General features: G+C 46.6%; 1 protein-coding gene across 1 annotated transcript in view; it reads left to right on the top strand.

Moving 5' to 3' along the window:
• LOC109523577 (probable E3 ubiquitin-protein ligase HERC1) overlaps positions 1-16,222 on the top strand; it is a gene marked incomplete at its 3' end in the record, with an annotated part of 29,231 nt that overhangs the window by 8,000 nt on the left and 5,009 nt on the right. Inside the window, exons 18-60 of the mRNA XM_019882796.1 lie at positions 98-301; positions 396-590; positions 714-887; positions 1,104-1,221; positions 1,574-1,691; positions 1,762-1,948; positions 2,084-2,372; positions 2,441-2,474; positions 2,545-2,590; positions 2,693-2,931; positions 3,073-3,258; positions 3,346-3,466; positions 3,848-4,088; positions 4,156-4,308; positions 4,464-4,480; positions 4,952-5,104; positions 5,198-5,295; positions 5,474-5,569; positions 5,767-5,934; positions 6,123-6,362; positions 6,447-6,530; positions 6,665-6,890; positions 6,964-7,246; positions 7,601-8,259; positions 8,615-8,828; positions 9,013-9,182; positions 9,566-9,649; positions 9,889-10,075; positions 10,146-10,273; positions 10,521-10,738; positions 10,806-11,065; positions 11,449-11,501; positions 11,577-11,771; positions 12,663-12,828; positions 12,893-13,127; positions 13,358-13,598; positions 14,032-14,297; positions 14,407-14,534; positions 14,737-14,867; positions 15,039-15,266; positions 15,410-15,537; positions 15,705-15,904; positions 16,046-16,160. Coding sequence (XP_019738355.1) covers positions 98-301; positions 396-590; positions 714-887; positions 1,104-1,221; positions 1,574-1,691; positions 1,762-1,948; positions 2,084-2,372; positions 2,441-2,474; positions 2,545-2,590; positions 2,693-2,931; positions 3,073-3,258; positions 3,346-3,466; positions 3,848-4,088; positions 4,156-4,308; positions 4,464-4,480; positions 4,952-5,104; positions 5,198-5,295; positions 5,474-5,569; positions 5,767-5,934; positions 6,123-6,362; positions 6,447-6,530; positions 6,665-6,890; positions 6,964-7,246; positions 7,601-8,259; positions 8,615-8,828; positions 9,013-9,182; positions 9,566-9,649; positions 9,889-10,075; positions 10,146-10,273; positions 10,521-10,738; positions 10,806-11,065; positions 11,449-11,501; positions 11,577-11,771; positions 12,663-12,828; positions 12,893-13,127; positions 13,358-13,598; positions 14,032-14,297; positions 14,407-14,534; positions 14,737-14,867; positions 15,039-15,266; positions 15,410-15,537; positions 15,705-15,904; positions 16,046-16,160 — 7,676 coding nt within the window. The remainder of the gene's footprint in view (positions 1-97; positions 302-395; positions 591-713; positions 888-1,103; positions 1,222-1,573; positions 1,692-1,761; positions 1,949-2,083; positions 2,373-2,440; positions 2,475-2,544; positions 2,591-2,692; positions 2,932-3,072; positions 3,259-3,345; positions 3,467-3,847; positions 4,089-4,155; positions 4,309-4,463; positions 4,481-4,951; positions 5,105-5,197; positions 5,296-5,473; positions 5,570-5,766; positions 5,935-6,122; positions 6,363-6,446; positions 6,531-6,664; positions 6,891-6,963; positions 7,247-7,600; positions 8,260-8,614; positions 8,829-9,012; positions 9,183-9,565; positions 9,650-9,888; positions 10,076-10,145; positions 10,274-10,520; positions 10,739-10,805; positions 11,066-11,448; positions 11,502-11,576; positions 11,772-12,662; positions 12,829-12,892; positions 13,128-13,357; positions 13,599-14,031; positions 14,298-14,406; positions 14,535-14,736; positions 14,868-15,038; positions 15,267-15,409; positions 15,538-15,704; positions 15,905-16,045; positions 16,161-16,222) is intronic.

Genomic DNA, 16,222 nt, shown 5'->3' with positions numbered 1-16,222 from the left:
TTCTGATATTTTTGTTAATATTCTCTAAAATGGCCTCTTGGTGGATCTCTCTTTTGGTCCATTCTTATTCCACCTTTCCTGCTTCTCTGTTGTCCAGTGGTGTTGTACAACTCCATGGCAGGCAGCCTGCTGTGTCAGGTCATGTATTCGCTTCTGCTGCTGCCCCTCAGCACGGTCCAGCCTCTGCTTGGCCATTTGCTGGACTTGCTGGAGGACCTAGACAGTTTCAACCAGTTGCTGCCGGAGACGGACATGCTTGAGCAACATGAGCTGCAGGCAGAGGACTCGACACTCCCCTCAGGTCTGTGGTGTTTGCGCTACTGTACTGTCCAATTAAAAAAAAAGAATTATCATCTATGCTGACGAGTGACATAATCACTGGATAAAAAAAAAAGAACTTCAGGAGGAAGCGGAGGAGTGCGATTGGCTTTGGCTGTTGGATCTGGAGCGCTCTGTCGCACTAGCAGTTGGACGCTGCCTTGGCGGGATGATGCAAGGCCTGCCGCCCTCCCCTCAGGAAAGAACCTCAGAGTTCTGGCTATCCAATGTGCTCCTCCGCAACGGCCTTGAGATGGACTATGAGGAGCTTGGTAAGATGAATATTCAATGCCTCCCCTTTTCCTACTTACATAAAAGTAGTTGTCTTATTAGCTCAAAAAGGATCGATCTTCTTACGGTAATTCTTATTCAATGAACGCAATATTGTCCTCCAGACTCGTGCATGGCATGGCTGACTGAGGCGGTGCTGTTGGGCGGAACCGATTCAAGGCTGTCCGAGCTGAGCCTGAACCAGGAATCTCTGATGTTACTCGAGGTGGCGCTGGGATCCACCAGAGGACCCGCTGGGTGCCTACTGCAGAAGATGGAGGACTACGCTCTTGGCAGAGGTACGTTGTTGTTTGATTGTCATTTTTACCTGACCTTGTGGCGATGATGCATTGGGGGGACACTTCCACAAGATCACACGTAATTCGAGGTCTAACTAATTTCAACACCCTCGTTTCAGTTCAAAGCAGTTGTAGTCAATCACTTTCATGTCATGTGAGGGGTACCCTGGTATCTGTTGAAAATAAAATGCAAACTGGTCTTTGTTGCTGTGACAGCAGAGTGGGAGACTGGAGGATCTTCATGCGACAGTTTGCTGGAGGCCGTTTGTCGCTGCAGCTTGGCAGCACTTCTGAAGCACACAGGGATACCAGATAAAGCCTGCTGGCAGGCCAGGTCGGGAACACAATGTCCTTTCTATATTTGTCTTTAGAGATATTTTATTGTATTTTATTTGAAATTGTCTAGATCTTTTTTTATGGTTTTTGTTACTGTCTCATTTGTAGTACTTAAGTCACAGCAGCAAATGCGTTTCTGATTCAAAACTTTTACGCTTCTGACCACAGAAAGGTTTTTCTTTTTAGTTTAAAATGGCTTTCCTTGTGTGTGTGTGGGTGTGTGTGTGTGTGTGTGTGTGTGTGTGTGTGTGTGTGTGTGTGTGTGTGTGTGTGTGTGTGTGTGTGTGTGTGTGTGTGTGTGTGTGTGTGTGTTTATTGCAAAGCATATGTAATGATCTGTTGTTTTTCAGATATGAGCCCTGCAAGAAGCTGTTAGATGTCTTTGAAAGCGTCTCTAAAATCAGAATGTCGCTGTTGGCCCACAAAAACTCACCAAGGACCTCGCAGGTGCTCGCTGCTGCCAAACAGGTACCACCACTTGGATGAAGACACTATATTGAATGAATACATGTAAAGTTGTTGTTCTGGGTGTTGGCAGACCTCTCAGTGTCAGAGTCCTGCGTCAGAGGAGCCAGGAGCTCCTGTTGTGAAAGAACGCGAAAGGTTGTCTGTAGGTCAATGCAGCCGGGAGGTGCAGGTGCCGCCACCCCCCGAAGCCAACCACAACCAGGACCATGACAACGCCATGGAGGAGTCATTGGGCAGTAATCGCATCGATCTTACAGGTTAGAGAAACGGATTTTAGACCCACCCATGACATTCAACCTTATCCGCTTGCATTCCCATTACTTGTACAACGTTGGACTGATATTATTTGTAGGGTTTTAGATTTAATCGCAACAACATTCCTGTCCGTACAGAAGTCCTGGAGTCCTTCATGGCAACACGCGAGGCCATGCAGGTGCAGCAGAACATGACTGTGTACGAGTCCTTTGGGACCTCCGTGGAGAGCCCGGTCAGCCCCCACAGAGACCTTGATCCCAGACAGCAGTGGAAGAACCGGAGAGAGTCAGAGGAGGACAGCTTGCCTTTCCCCACCGCCTGCCGTCTACTCGTCTGCCGCTGCCTCTTCCTGCTACTGGGGGTCCACCCTGCCTGGGCAGAACCCAGTGAGAGGGAAGACGGTCAGGCATCCAACGCTAGCACAAGGTAAAAATCTGTTAATTTTTTTTAAAATGCTGTTTTCTAACGGTATGTTCCCATAATCAACATTCCAGGACAGCTACACAGTCTTTTGGTCTCAGACAGCAGGTAAATGTCTTTATTTTTAAGTTAAATTATCATTTGACCCCTCTTATCACACCTCATGTTTTTCATTCAGTCTGACCAATCAAAGACCTCCTTGGGATCATACAAGAATAAAATGGGTAAGCATGTTTTAATCCATACTCGTTAATTTGATAGGTAGCATGTATAGCTAGCACTGTACACCAAAAATAACCTGAAAAGTGTTTTTTTTTCCTCCCAAGATTTGCCTCTCTGCTCTTTGGACATCATGAAAGATGCTTGGGATCGACTGCGTCAGTGCATCAGCCCAACTTCCCCGGCTACGGCCAATTTGGGCGACAACACCCAGCTGATCCTGGACCAGGCGCTCCAGTTTGTGTGCGGCAACATGCTCCAGTTCACAGTGCCCAACCAGGCTTTCCTTGAAGCTGATCCCAAAGCTATAGCCCTTGCGATCCTCCAGCAACAACAGAGGGCTGAGGTATGTAGAGCAGATTGATGAAAAGGTTTGCCTATTGATGCCACAAAATGACAGCAAAGTACAACTTTTTTTAAGAGTAGAAAAGGCTAACTAAGGGAAGCTCTTGACGTAGCTCAATCTCTGTGTGTCTGCTTTGGTCAGATGCGCCTGGAGGCCTTCCGTCAGATGTCATCTTTCCTTTCCAAGATGGAGGAGAAGAGCTGTTCTCCGCACTGTCCCACCTTGTTGCAGTCGGTGCAGCTTCAGTTCCTGTCCGGCTGCTTTGCCTTGGGAACGCAAATCATGGGCTCCCACACGGGGACTCATTACGAAATGCGCCATTACACGGTATGTACGTTTGTGGCGGTCACGATAATGTCACCATTGTTTCCAAGTCATGACTGCATTAATACTTAATGCATTTTCTCCATCCAGGCTGGCATCCATTCAGCTGCTATTGACAAGCAAAGGGAGTTGCAATCTGCAGCACATGCGTTCTACCAGCAAGTGGTGCATGTCCTCAGACAAAGGGTCCTGCTTGAAAGAAAACATCCAGGTTTGTGACCTCCACCAGTAAAAGGGGAAGTCAAGCCCCAAATTTTCTTAACTAGAATACATTCAACTTGAGTAAGGTCACCTCAAATTAATGCCTCATTGATTTTAAAAAAAAACTGTTTATCCTATTCATGACACTGGTAATTATCCCACAAACCCTCCAGAGTATTAACAAAATATCAAATAATCTGTAAACCATCAATTGAAATCAATATTTGAAAAAACACAACTAACCTAGTATTGAACTAGATAACAGACGTTTATGTAGCAGCTAGCCACCCTTGGTGTAGGCCTGAAAATGCGGGTGTGCTTTTTTTTTTATGTGTAATATTTGTGTTTATTATTTTTCCTCTGCAGTTATTTTGTCTTCATCCGTTCTCAGGTTCGTGCCAACACCTCCTGCTGGCCACCATGTTTGCACTGAACTTTAGCTACCAGCCGGTGGACCTGGTGCTAGTGGTCAAGCGCGGCATCCTGGACCTGCTCTGCATGCTGACCGACAACAGTTGTGCCCTCATGAACCAGGGCTGGCTCGCCATCTCCACGTCAGGATGTCCACTGCTGAGTGGCGCTGTCAAGCTGGCGTGTACGCGTCTGCTGCAGATCCTTACAGTCACTTCCAGGTAAGTCTTAAAATTTCCCTTGAGGAAGGAGCCGGCCGGGGTGACCAAAACAGCCATGTGCTTTCAGCTCCTGTGAGGATCTGCTTCCTCTCGAGATTTCCCACTCTCTCATGGAGGTAATGTGTCAGCATCTCCAAAACGTACTGCATGCATTCCATCAGCAGCAAGCAGCAGAGATTGCAAAAGCAGAGACAACAATAAAGGAGGAGGCGGAGGAGGACGGATTGAACTTAAAAGGTGTGGAAAATGGTTTATTACCAATGTATCTATCTTTATCTTGCCAGTTGAGTGTTTAACGAATTAATCAGTTAGCTAAGTGATTGTCTAGTTAGCTAGCTAACAATCAAGTAACTTTTTTTTTTATATGCACTCTTTCGGATTGAACTTAAAAGGTGTGGAAAATGGTTTATTTACCTATCTTTATCTTGCCAGTTGAGTGGTTAACAAATTAATCAGTTACTTAATTGATTGTCTAGCACTTCCAGGTAAGTCTTAAAATTTCCCTTGAGGAAGGAGCCGGCCGGGGTGACCAAAACAGCCATGTGCTTTCAGCTCCTGTGAGGATCTGCTTCCTCTCGAGATTTCCCACTCTCTCATGGAGGTAATGTGTCAGCATCTCCAAAACGTACTGCATGCATTCCATCAGCAGCAAGCAGCAGAGATTGCAAAAGCAGAGACAACAATAAAGGAGGAGGCGGAGGAGGACGGATTGAACTTAAAAGGTGTGGAAAATGGTTTATTACCAATGTATCTATCTTTATCTTGCCAGTTGAGTGTTTAACGAATTAATCAGTTAGCTAAGTGATTGTCTAGTTAGCTAGCTAACAATCAAGTAACTTTTTTTTTTATATGCACTCTTTCAGCATCACAAAGCAGCCGAGTGCTTGAATGTCAGCTTGCCGACTTCTTGGTATTCCTCAGGCGGGTGTTGTCTTCACGGGTAATGAAAACACTCTCCTCGTTCATCAAGTGGGTGGACCCGCTCATGGCCATTATTTCTTCCAAGTGCTCTTTAGGTAATTTCAAGTGGAAAACAAATTATAATTCTTTTATATTACATTTATCGACTGCAGATAGTTTTATATTAATTTACACTGTTTGCTCGCCAGGATCCCCATGCTTCCAGAATCTTCGCACTAAGCTCTTGGCCTTTCATGTTTTGGAACGACTGTTGCCTGCTTGTTCTGAGCCTGAACATGTTACGAAGGTAGGCTCTGGGAAATACTGCATGTCCTCAGTTTATTACTGGAATACAGGGATAAGTGCCACAGTGGTTGCATATTCCAAACTGACAAGTAAACCATATTTCTGAACTTAGAAAGCATTCATCAGCTGTTTCTTCATTTTGACTATTGTAATTGGTTTTATTTGCTTTTTTTTTGTAGATTGTTAAACTCCTCTTTCAGCTGATGTCTGTTTACATGTGGGAGGAGCCCCTAGCTGACGTGACACATAAGGATACGACTCGAAAGGATTCCGAGGTGAATCTGTCAGAATTCTGTCGTCAAAAGTGTTATACCATTTTTCAACCTTTTAAAAACGATTTGTGACCCCTGAATAAAGTTATCTAGTGGTTGGTTAATTTTTTTGATTTCATTTATAATTGATTTCAGGTTCCACTGTTAAATGTACAAATGTACAAATATGTGCTTTTGTTTTTGCTTTTTTCTTACGGTAGAATTCCGGCAGCATTGACGAATGTATTCCCATCGGAGATTTTTCGTTTGACCCGCATAAGATAACATGCTGCTCCCTGGAGAGCGGGAACATCCTCTCTCACGGCACTGGTGGAAAAGGTTATGGCCTGGCGACAACCGCCATCACCTCCGGATGTTTCATTTGGAAGGTAAACGCACCGACCGTGCCATGAAAAAATATTTGCACCTGCTCTGAATGATTTATTTACTTAGTGTAATCAATATGCAAAATAAATGAGACACGGAGAAGGAGTCAAATACTTTTCCATTGGGCTGTGCATTGGAAAAAAACCCAAACATGTTGTGGTTGCTAACTGACTTTCCCCGCCTCCCTCAGTTCCACATCGCCAAAGAACACCGAGGCAATGAGGGCACATGCGTGGGCGTGTCACGCTGGCCTGTCCACGATTTCAACCACCACACCACCACTGACATGTGGTTGTATCGCGCCTACAGTGGCAATCTGTACCATGGCGGCGAGCTGGTCCGGACGCTGCCGTCATTCACCCAGGGCGACACCATCACCTGCATCCTGGACATGGAGGCTCACAGTGTGTCGTTCGCTAAAAACGACAAGGTCTGACCGTGGAGTATTGGTAGCATCACTCCGGTTTATTGGAAAATGTTTTCTAATTTCTTCATGTCTATATAACTATGCCAGGAGCCAAAGTTGGCGTTTGAAGGCGTGGTTGCCTCCGAGCTGTACCCTTGTGTGTTATTCTACAGCAGCAATCCAGGAGAGAAGGTACCTATAATTTTTACTTGCCGCCCAATGACTTCAATCAGGATCCCTAGTCCCCAAGCAGCGATTTTATCCAGGGCTCTGCCGATCAGCATCAGATTATAGATACCTAAAGCAGACTAATACATTCCTAACAGGTGACGCTGGGGGACCTTCAGATGCGAGGCATGCCCAGTAACTTGTTACCTGGCGAGCCGCTGTGCAGCCCGCAGAGCACTGCCCTTGTTGAGTGCACGGTCCAGCTCCTGCGCCGACTCCATCAGTGCGATCAGTGGACGCCGCACATCAACCAGTACATCCATGCCAACTTGGAGCTCATTGGACCCATGCTGAAGGAGGACCACTTGGGACGCTTCGCCCCAGGTCGGTTACAAGCCCAACTCATTGAACCCCTCGGCCTGGTTTAAGAACTTTCATTGTAAGTTTTTTCTCATAGCACTTGCATCTGCTGGCCTCGATCCAACATTCGAGCAAAATGACAGTGACAAAGATCCATCCGAAGACCCTCATCAAAGCCTCTTATCTGAGTCCAAGCTGGTTGCCTTGTGCAACGAAGTATGGCCCGTACTGGCGTTGATCGGAGGCGTGGATGGTGGTCTCCGAGCTGGAGGTTTGTGTCTACACAAGCCCAGCGGGCGCAGAGCCGTCCTGCTGGGGGTCCCAAAAGAGAGGAGCTCTCTGGCCAAACTGCAATGGGAGGAGGCCGACCTCTCGATCAGGTATCCCAAATAAAAGTTAAAAATAGGGATGGGCTCAAAAGAAATGTGACATTTGCCAACAAAAATACTGTAATAAATTCCAGAATTCCGAATTCCAAAATTCTGTCTCCATTTCTAAAGCCCGTCTCTCGTATTTGAATATCTTTGCTTAAATGTGTCATCAATTTTTATAACACTTGTCTTCTGACTATTTAATTCTTTGTTGTTTTTTTTTCCTCCCCTTGATCTTACTAATTTTCTTCTCCTTCTTCATTCGTAAATCTACTAATCCATCCCTGTGTCGCTCGCTGTCTCTGTGGCTTCTCGCAACCCTTTCCCTGAATAACTAAGCTCCGCGAATTCTTGGTCACCCAGCGACACGCCCATCACCTCCCTTGAGGCCTGCGACACGACCTGCTGTGATGTGGCACGACTGGGAGGCCTCAAACCGACGGTGCTGCTGGATTTGATTTACCTGATGGGGTTGCTGGAGGAGCGCGGCTGGCTCGGGACTCGTGCGGCAGCCGTTGGGAAATTGTCACAGGAGAGCCTGGCAGAGGGCGAGCTGCAGTACTGCCAGGATGAGGCAGACGATCTCAAATGCTTTGCAGAAGAGGACTGGAAGAAGGTTGAAGACGATGGGAAGGCGCTGCAAATGTCTCAAACCAAAATAAACACCTTTGCCTTGGAGCTCAGAGCCGTTCGAGTCTCCTACCTTCTCACCGGCGCCTTAAAATCCCTCGCTGTCATTTTCAGCTGCGAGAAGTTGTCACATTTGCTCTCCGGGCCCAAGCCGAATTCCACCTTGTCGAGTCCCAGCTCTGACCAGGATAAAGACGAGGGGCGTGGTGGCAGGCAATGGGACGAGAGTGCCGAGCTGAGGTCCGTGCTGCAGTACGTGGTGCAGAGCATGGTCAAGTGGGCGGTCCGACCCTGTCCCATAAAGCAGAGAGTCTCTCTGGCAGACCTGGAAAGAGCTCAAGTCATGATCTACAAAGGCGCACTGAGTCGACTACAGGATAGAGAACGCAAAGGTACTTCGATCCGCTAGGTTGACCTTCTGCAACTTGAGTTTCTCCCACCATAACTTGGCAGCTTTGCTGGGTGAAAATCCGCTATTTTCCAGCAAAAGCCAACGTGAGATATGAGTATTGATCCTTGGCGTATTTTGATGGAAGCATGTCACAGGCATGTTATTGTGGTACAGCTGGGAACTGTTTTAATCAATTGCAAAAATAAATAAATAAACACAATATGTCTGCTTTATAGAGTCTTGCTGTTCCATTGTAGGAATTGTTTACTTGATTGGAATGTTGAAATGATCCAACAGTTTCAGTGTATTTTAAGTAAACGTCATAACCTTGTTTTGTTTTGTTTTTTTTCCTCCAGAATCAGGCCACCATTTCACTTCCCAGCCCATTTCCAAGTCCTCCAGCTCCGTCTCCTTGTACAGTGTCGGATCGGAAGGCACAGCCATTTTCGGCCAGTCCAACCGAGCCTCCGCGTCGTCATCTAACACAGAGCTGGCCTCGTCGCTCCCGACCAACATGCAGGCGGATGGTCTTGATCAATTTAACCCTTTTTTACCCATAAGCCTCCTTCAGTGAGTGTTAGGGTTGGGGATTCAAAGAGTGATGATGTAGTCATTGTATGCAAAAAATTATATTTTGGAAAAGAAGCTGCAGAGCAACTCACATTGCGTTGCATACTGTGATAGTGTCAATACAGCAATTACCATTTCTTTTGGCATACACTAAGGATGCATATTTTGTTGTTGCTCATTTCAGACACATGGTGCTAACTCGCTTCCCCACGCTGACCGGACTGGTTAGCACCCCGCCTGTGGTGCATCCCTGCTTCAGCCTGGCCAGTTCGGCCTCGTGCGATGCCTTCACAGAGCAGCAGACCAGCTTTATGGAACCCGGTCCGTGCAACACGCAGGCGCGAAGCAGCCTGGGTAAGAACAAGCCACTGGTCTTTTCTACCATTTGTTCTGTTTGAGCGACACTTTTACAAGTCAGATCTGTCATTCATGTACACTTATTTCTAATGTTTGTTCCTGTCAGAGATTTCTCTAAATTCCTCTAACAGTTCCTCAGAAATAGCTTTTATTTATTTATTTATTTATTTTTTTTTGTCACCCACGTTTCTGACTTCACACAAATCCCATGAATGCAAGTCGACACAGTTTTTGCTTTTGTATGACACCATTTTCGTTATCACTTTTGTCCGTATTATGTATTATTTCATAAACGCTTCCCTATATTGAACTTTGGTGGTGTTTTTCAGTTTTTTTTGTGTAGGAGTATTTGCACTTTTGCTTTTCTCCCTCACCACCAGAGCGGACACAAATGTTTGTCACCAGCCGCTTGCTCGAAATGGGATTCACTATGAGACATATCTACTGCGCCATGGAGGCAGCAGGTACTGCCACTGCTTTGTGTAAGGTGTCGCTACGATGTCTGTTTCACATGCTTTCTCACGTCAACACACACACACACATGCTTATCATTGAAAGATAGCCATCTATTTCTAAAACGGAACTTTTGTTTTCTGATTTTAAAACCAGAAAGTCACAAAATGCGGCGATGCATATTGTCCATACATTCCCAAACTCCATATATATATATATTTTTTTTTTGAACTCCACTCTGCTCCCATAGATGTAACGGGTGAGCTGGACTCTCGGACCATTGAGGTGCTAGCCAGCTGGATGCTGGAGCACCCCCAAACGGATGAGCAGCAGACCACCGAGTTACTCAGACATGAGGGTGAGCCTGACACTCCATCCTCTGACGGGCCTGAAACAGTGCAGTGCCCCGAACGCCCGGCGAGTCAACCCACTGAGAGGTCTGTAATTCACGAAACATGATTTCATTATCAATCAAACCGTAGTGCCAACTGACTTAAATTTTGACAGCTTGCTTCCCGGTTTGGACTGGATAGAGCGAGAGAACTTTTTAGATGTCCACCTGACAAGGAACAGACCTCCTCCAGCAAGGCGGCGGCGTTCAGGCCCAACTCAGAGGACGTCTTTTCAGAGGGCAGGTCAGAGTTAGACCTTTCTGGTGAACTGCCTCAGCAGGCTGTTATAAAAATTAAAATAGATCAGGAACATTTAAGGCCCTACATTGAAATCGAAACAGAATGCAAGAAGGGGAGAAATGCTCATTGCGAAACCATTTTGAACTACTTAAGTGAGGCAACAGAAGGTGAATTCAGGCGCTCATCCTTGGATGCCAAAAGCTTGTTGTTGATTCCAAATATTTTTTTTACCCTCTGTTTGAATTGAAAGGAATTCCAGTCTCTTCAGATTTGCCGTCACCGAACCCCATCCCACAGCTGTACCAACAGAATGCAAGCGATTGGCCCGAATACGTGGAGTTTCACCCCTTTTCCACGGAGGAGTCCGAGCTGGGCTACATGGATGACGTGTATCACGAGGAGACCTACGAAGAAGACCTGCTCACCCCTTTCTTCAGCCTGGAGAGAGATACTCTGCACATAGTGGAGGTGACACATTAATGCACCCTGTTCTCTCTAAGCTGTCAAATCAAACAACTCCTATTTTTTCTGTTAGAGCGGCGAAGAACACAATCCGATGGTGAAGTGCGAGCTGTGCAACACTCTCACCTTGCAGTTCAACAACCACATCAAGCGCCGTCATCCCGGCTGCGGCCAGAGCGCCGCACGCAAGGGCTATGACAGCACCGGCGCCTACGTGGACGTCTGGTTCAAAGGGGAGTGCGGCTCCAACTTCCCCTTCTACCTCCTTTGCACTTCCTGCAGGGAAAAGTACCTCGCCGCCAGCGCCAGCGATCCGAGTTGCAGGAGTGAAAGGTACAACAAACCCGCAGGAAATTGCATGCCATCATCTCCCTCAAAAAGTAGAGACTGCAGAAAGTACCAGGCTCCTATTCGTGATGAATTGTTTATTTGAGAGGATCCTTTTTTTTGTTCAGTGTCAGTAAAGATATGCAAAGCATTTACCGGTGTATATACATAAATATTTTAATTTATATTTAAACAAGAATACCAGATGATGAAGAAGAAAGTCCAGGATTTTGGAGGATTTGGCGTTTTGTCTTGATTTGAGTTGTCAGACACTATTTAGTAGTATGCTAACTTCCTCTGACTTTCCGCTAGAAATTTGATTTTTCCTTCATGCGACGCCGCCCCTCATTTGAATTACTCATTATTGTCGCCTCATTTATTTAATTTAGGAAAAAAGGCCTGACGAGTGATCTGATTGGCCGCTTGGACAGCACCTCTGATGGTGAGTAGGGGTACTTTTTTTCTCCCATCGAATCCATCATTTCGTTTTACGTGAACAGCGCTCCTCTTTGCTCAGACGACTGGGAAATTAACCATCATGATGAGAGTGATGAAGACAGACTGACAGGACTGGAGGACTTTGGGCTTCTGCTGAGACCGCTCGGCCTGACTGAAAAGAAGCTGGTGCCGGACCCCATTGCTTTCACTGAGCCCGATCCACTGGGGGCTACGGTTTATAGCTCAGCGGACCCCCTGAGGGATGATCCCAAAGGTAGTCTAATTACCACTGTAATAGTCCTTTTTACTAACTACTAAACTGTCACTTTTTTCATGAGTAACGGAGGATAGATTTTTAAAAAAATTTAGAATGACAAACTCTGCATAATGCTTGTGGAGGCTCTCAGTCGTACAGGAAAGTTCCATCGTAGAAAGGGTTCTGTCAGTCGTCATCTGTACCTGAACAAGAATACCAGATGATGAAGAAGAAAGTCCAGGATTTTGGAGGATTTGGCGTTTTGTCTTGATTTGAGTTGTCAGACACTATTTAGTAGTATGCTAACTTCCTCTGACTTTCCGCTAGAAATTTGATTTTTCCTTCATGCGACGCCGGGCCTCATTTGAATTACTCATTATTGTCGCTTCATTTATTTAATTTAGGAAAAAAGGCCTGACGAGTGATCTGATTGGCCGCTTGGACAGCACCTCTGATGGTGAGTAGGGGTACTTTTTTTCTCCCATCGAATCCATCATTTCGTTTTACGTGAACAGCGCTCCTCTTTGCTCAGACGACTGGGAAATTAACCATCATGATGAGAGTGACGAAGACAGACTGACAGGACTGGAGGACTTTGGGCTTCTGCTGAGACCGCTCGGCCTGACTGAAAAGAAGCTGGTGCCGGACCCCATTGCTTTCACTGAGCCCGATCCACTGGGGGCTACGGTTTATAGCTCAGCGGACCCCCTGAGGGATGATCCCAAAGGTAGTCGAGTTACCACTGTAATAGTTCTTTTTACTAACTACTAAACTGTAACTTTTTTCATGAGTAGTGGAGGATAGATTTTTAAAAAATTGAGAATGACAAACTCTGCATAAGTCGGGGTTCACTGTACAGTACTTTTCTAAAAAGAACTCCCTGACCAATATTTTTTTTCTCGCCCCTAGGAGACGCTTTGGTGGGAAAGAAAAGCTCCTTGAGTCTCGGGCAGCAGGCCATATCACTAAGGGACTCTTACGACCGACTGAAAGCGCTTAGGAGAGTGACTTCCACAGCGCAGATCTTGCTTGCGTACAGCATGGTGATGCGAGCCCTTTCTCAGACCGCTTGCAGGTAAGTCCAGCAATGTTCTTCTGGTTAAATGTGTAGCTATTCCTCGTTTTTCCCTCTTTACTAGTCCGTCCAGTGGACTGGACTCCTTGGGTCTGGCAGACATCCGCACCCTTGTGCGTCTGATGACGCTTGCCGCGGCGGGCAGGGCGAACACGTGCGCGGACAGGCAGTCTGGCGGCATGGGGCCAACCTCCGAACGCGGCAACTCCGGCTGCCTTAGCTTCCTGACGGCAGCTATAGGCACTGTCGTGTCCCACAGCCCCGCCGCTTATAGACAGCTGGTGGAAATATGCACTCAGGTTGGTGTGCCACACTGGGTTCTTATAGTCAGAGAGAGGTGGTTGTGTGACATTATCCGTACTGACAATTATTTTTGATTTAATATTGTTCTTCCCATTACAACATATTAAATAATGTACAGTATATTTATTTGACATGTTGCCAGTCCATAGTCTATTGTTTATATTGTGAACCGTTCATTGATTATTAATTGTTTATGTTTCCAAATACCCTCCATTGCTTCTTGTAGGATCTGATGGCAGCGGCTACAGGAGTGCATATTTCCAGTAGTGATGTGCAGCAGCGACCGTGCCTCACAGTCAGTTTGTTGTCGACTGTGACCCAGCAGCAGAAGCAGCAGCAGCAGCAGCAGGTGAGGGACTGCAGCGAGCACCCGGCATCCTTTCTGGTCACGCAGAGCCTTGTGGCTTTGCTCACACAGAAGGGCGCTCACTGCTCCGGCGCCGACAAGGCTGAACACGAGACTCATGGTAAGTCATTTCAACAGATGAATGGTAGTGTGGCTTGCGAGCGCTCGACTCTCTAGGTTTTCGATTCACGAGCTGCCGTGAGGGCATTTTTTTTCATTTGTGTGTTTTATAGCAGTAGTTATAAACCACACAAACAGAGAGAACATATTTTGTATTCTTCGAAAAATGTTTATGTATTTTATAGATCCCAAGCATGACCACCCCCCGCCACCCCCTGAATTTGGACGGCTCACACAAGGGGATTTGCCAAATTTTAAACTGGTATCTTCGACGAATGGGTGCCGCTAAATCACACCGTCCTCTAAATCTGGGCCCGGCATAGCATCAGATCGTCGAGACACACCTTATTGAGGACAAGCATTTTAGAAAATGGTTGTATGGATGAATTAGGACAAACACAATGGAATTAAATACTTGAATCTTTCCAACCAAGATGCAGGACACCAAGGGCTGTCTGCCACCTGCCCCTCCGCCCACCGCGGCACAAGAGTGGGTCCTCTCGAGCTGGCCAACGCTCTGGCAGCGTGCGTCCTGTCTGCCATGCTGAGCAGCCAACACCGCCAGTGGGCGACGCTGCGACTGGTGCAGGCTTTGGCTGCAACCGGGCGAGACGGACCCGCAAGAGCCCAGACCTACAGCGATCTCGTTGGCGATCTACGCAAATGTCCCGTTAGGAGGCTGGAAGGACACTATAATAAGGTGTGTGTGTGTGTGTGTGTGTGTGTGTGTGTGTGTGTGTGTGTGTGTGTGTGTATCTGGGAGCGTGGAAGTGAGTGCATAATGGCTGTTACTTTTTTGTGTTGTTTAGGTGGCCACTTGTTTGTGGAACAATGAGCAGAGTCTGCTGGCTACTTGCTCCCAGGATAAAGTGGTGCAGCTGTGGAGCATCAGTGAGAACAATGCCCAGTTGCATACCACCTTCTCCTGCATCACCAGGTCATAGAAGTTGCACTTTAAATGAACTGCATTTTTAAACACTTTATATTGCTAACGACTCTCGCTACTTTCCACGTTTGTGTTTTTGTCCGAAATTTATATTTTACAGTGGTGTATTTTTTTTCCATCACTGGTAGTGTTTGGTGGTGGTATCACACACACACAAAAAAGTCTTTATTCTCCTTGACCTTCTTTTCTGCAGTAAAACAGACAGAACGAGTTCAGAGCGGGCAGGCAGATGTCATCACGTGTCATCGCCCGTGTACTGGAGCACAGGCGGAGACTTCCTGGCAGCCCCAGAGAACAAACACATCACCATCATGAACATCAGAGGTAAACATATCAATGCCAGAGCCTCGTTTGTCTCCTCAACAGTAACAAATTATAAACAAAGATTGATTAAGATGCAGGATCATAGACAACCAAAATGCATTCTCAACAAAACAATCCGTTTGGGATAATTCGGTCAGCTGTTGCCTTGTATGTCCTTCTGACTGTCTGCAGGCTCTCACTGTCACACGGAGGCTCAGGCATCTCGGGTCACGGCGCTGTGTTGGGCCGCAGCATTTAGCTTATGGCTTCTCGATCAGCCCGAAGCTTACAAAGTCCGACCCACCGAGAGCTTGCTGGTGGGTCGGCTGGACGGCTCTGTCTGCTGGCTGCGTGTCACCATGCAGGAGCTCGACTTGCTTGTGAAGACCACAGAGCTCACCCACTGCTACAGGATGGAGGGTGAGGTGACACGAACATGAAATTTTTATGTACAGTGTTCCCCCCTTCTCATATTTATTCCACCAAAATTCTGTGTATATCTTGACATGTCAATTTCCTACAATATATTTAATGGGGCATTCCTGTCCTCTGGTCTTTTCTAGCTCCGCAGTGTGTGGCCTGGCACAGTGAAGAAAAGCCTTTTGCAGTAGGATACCAAAGTGGAAAAGTTCTTTTGGCGACTACTGAGACCTACGAGAATGAGCCATTGGTGTTGTTGTCCATCTACCAGGTGTGGTTACAGTAATATAATTTACCTGCATAGGTGGGAAACGTAGAAACTGGATTCATAATAACTGAACTGCCCCAACCCTACTTCAAAGTTTTTTTTTTTTTTTTTTTTTTTTTTTAATGTCATTGTCTTATCTCATCTCAAGTTAAATTGTACTGTACATGTAGGACGGTGTGACTTCCCTCAAGTGGGATCCGACGGGGCATCTGCTGCTCTGTCTAGGAAGATCCGAGGTGCTGAAGATCCTGGGACGCTCGGGGGGCGCCTGGGTGGCCTTCCACTCCCTTGCGCATTCCAGCATGGTCAACGTGGCTGAGTGGTGCCCCCTCGCCGGCCGAGCCCCGGACCCCATGCTCATGATCGCGGCGTGAGTTTCATGTCCTTGAGTCTTAAAATGTGTTGACCAAAGCGTAAATAATCGCTCCAGTTAGTTAAATTGTGGAGTCTTACCACATGTAAAATATTTAAGATGATCTCAGTTTTGTTACTGGAACGCTTCTCCTTCCAGAGGTTGTCAGAATGGCTCTGTGCATGTGTGGACGTTGCCACAAGGGGGTGCTGCTGTGCCTCTGCCAGCCACGCTGAACAGATCTTCGATTGAGCATAGAAGTGCCAACGTCATGGTATATTTAGCCTCTTTTTTTTTTTGTCAGTATCTAAATAATATTTAATATCGGGACTTTAA

Source organism: Hippocampus comes, unplaced genomic scaffold, assembly GCF_001891065.2.
Source record: "Hippocampus comes isolate QL1 unplaced genomic scaffold, H_comes_QL1_v1.1 scaffold30, whole genome shotgun sequence".
NCBI classification, from domain to species: domain Eukaryota; kingdom Metazoa; phylum Chordata; class Actinopteri; order Syngnathiformes; family Syngnathidae; genus Hippocampus; species Hippocampus comes.
This window is presented reverse-complemented; position numbering and strand designations above follow the sequence as displayed.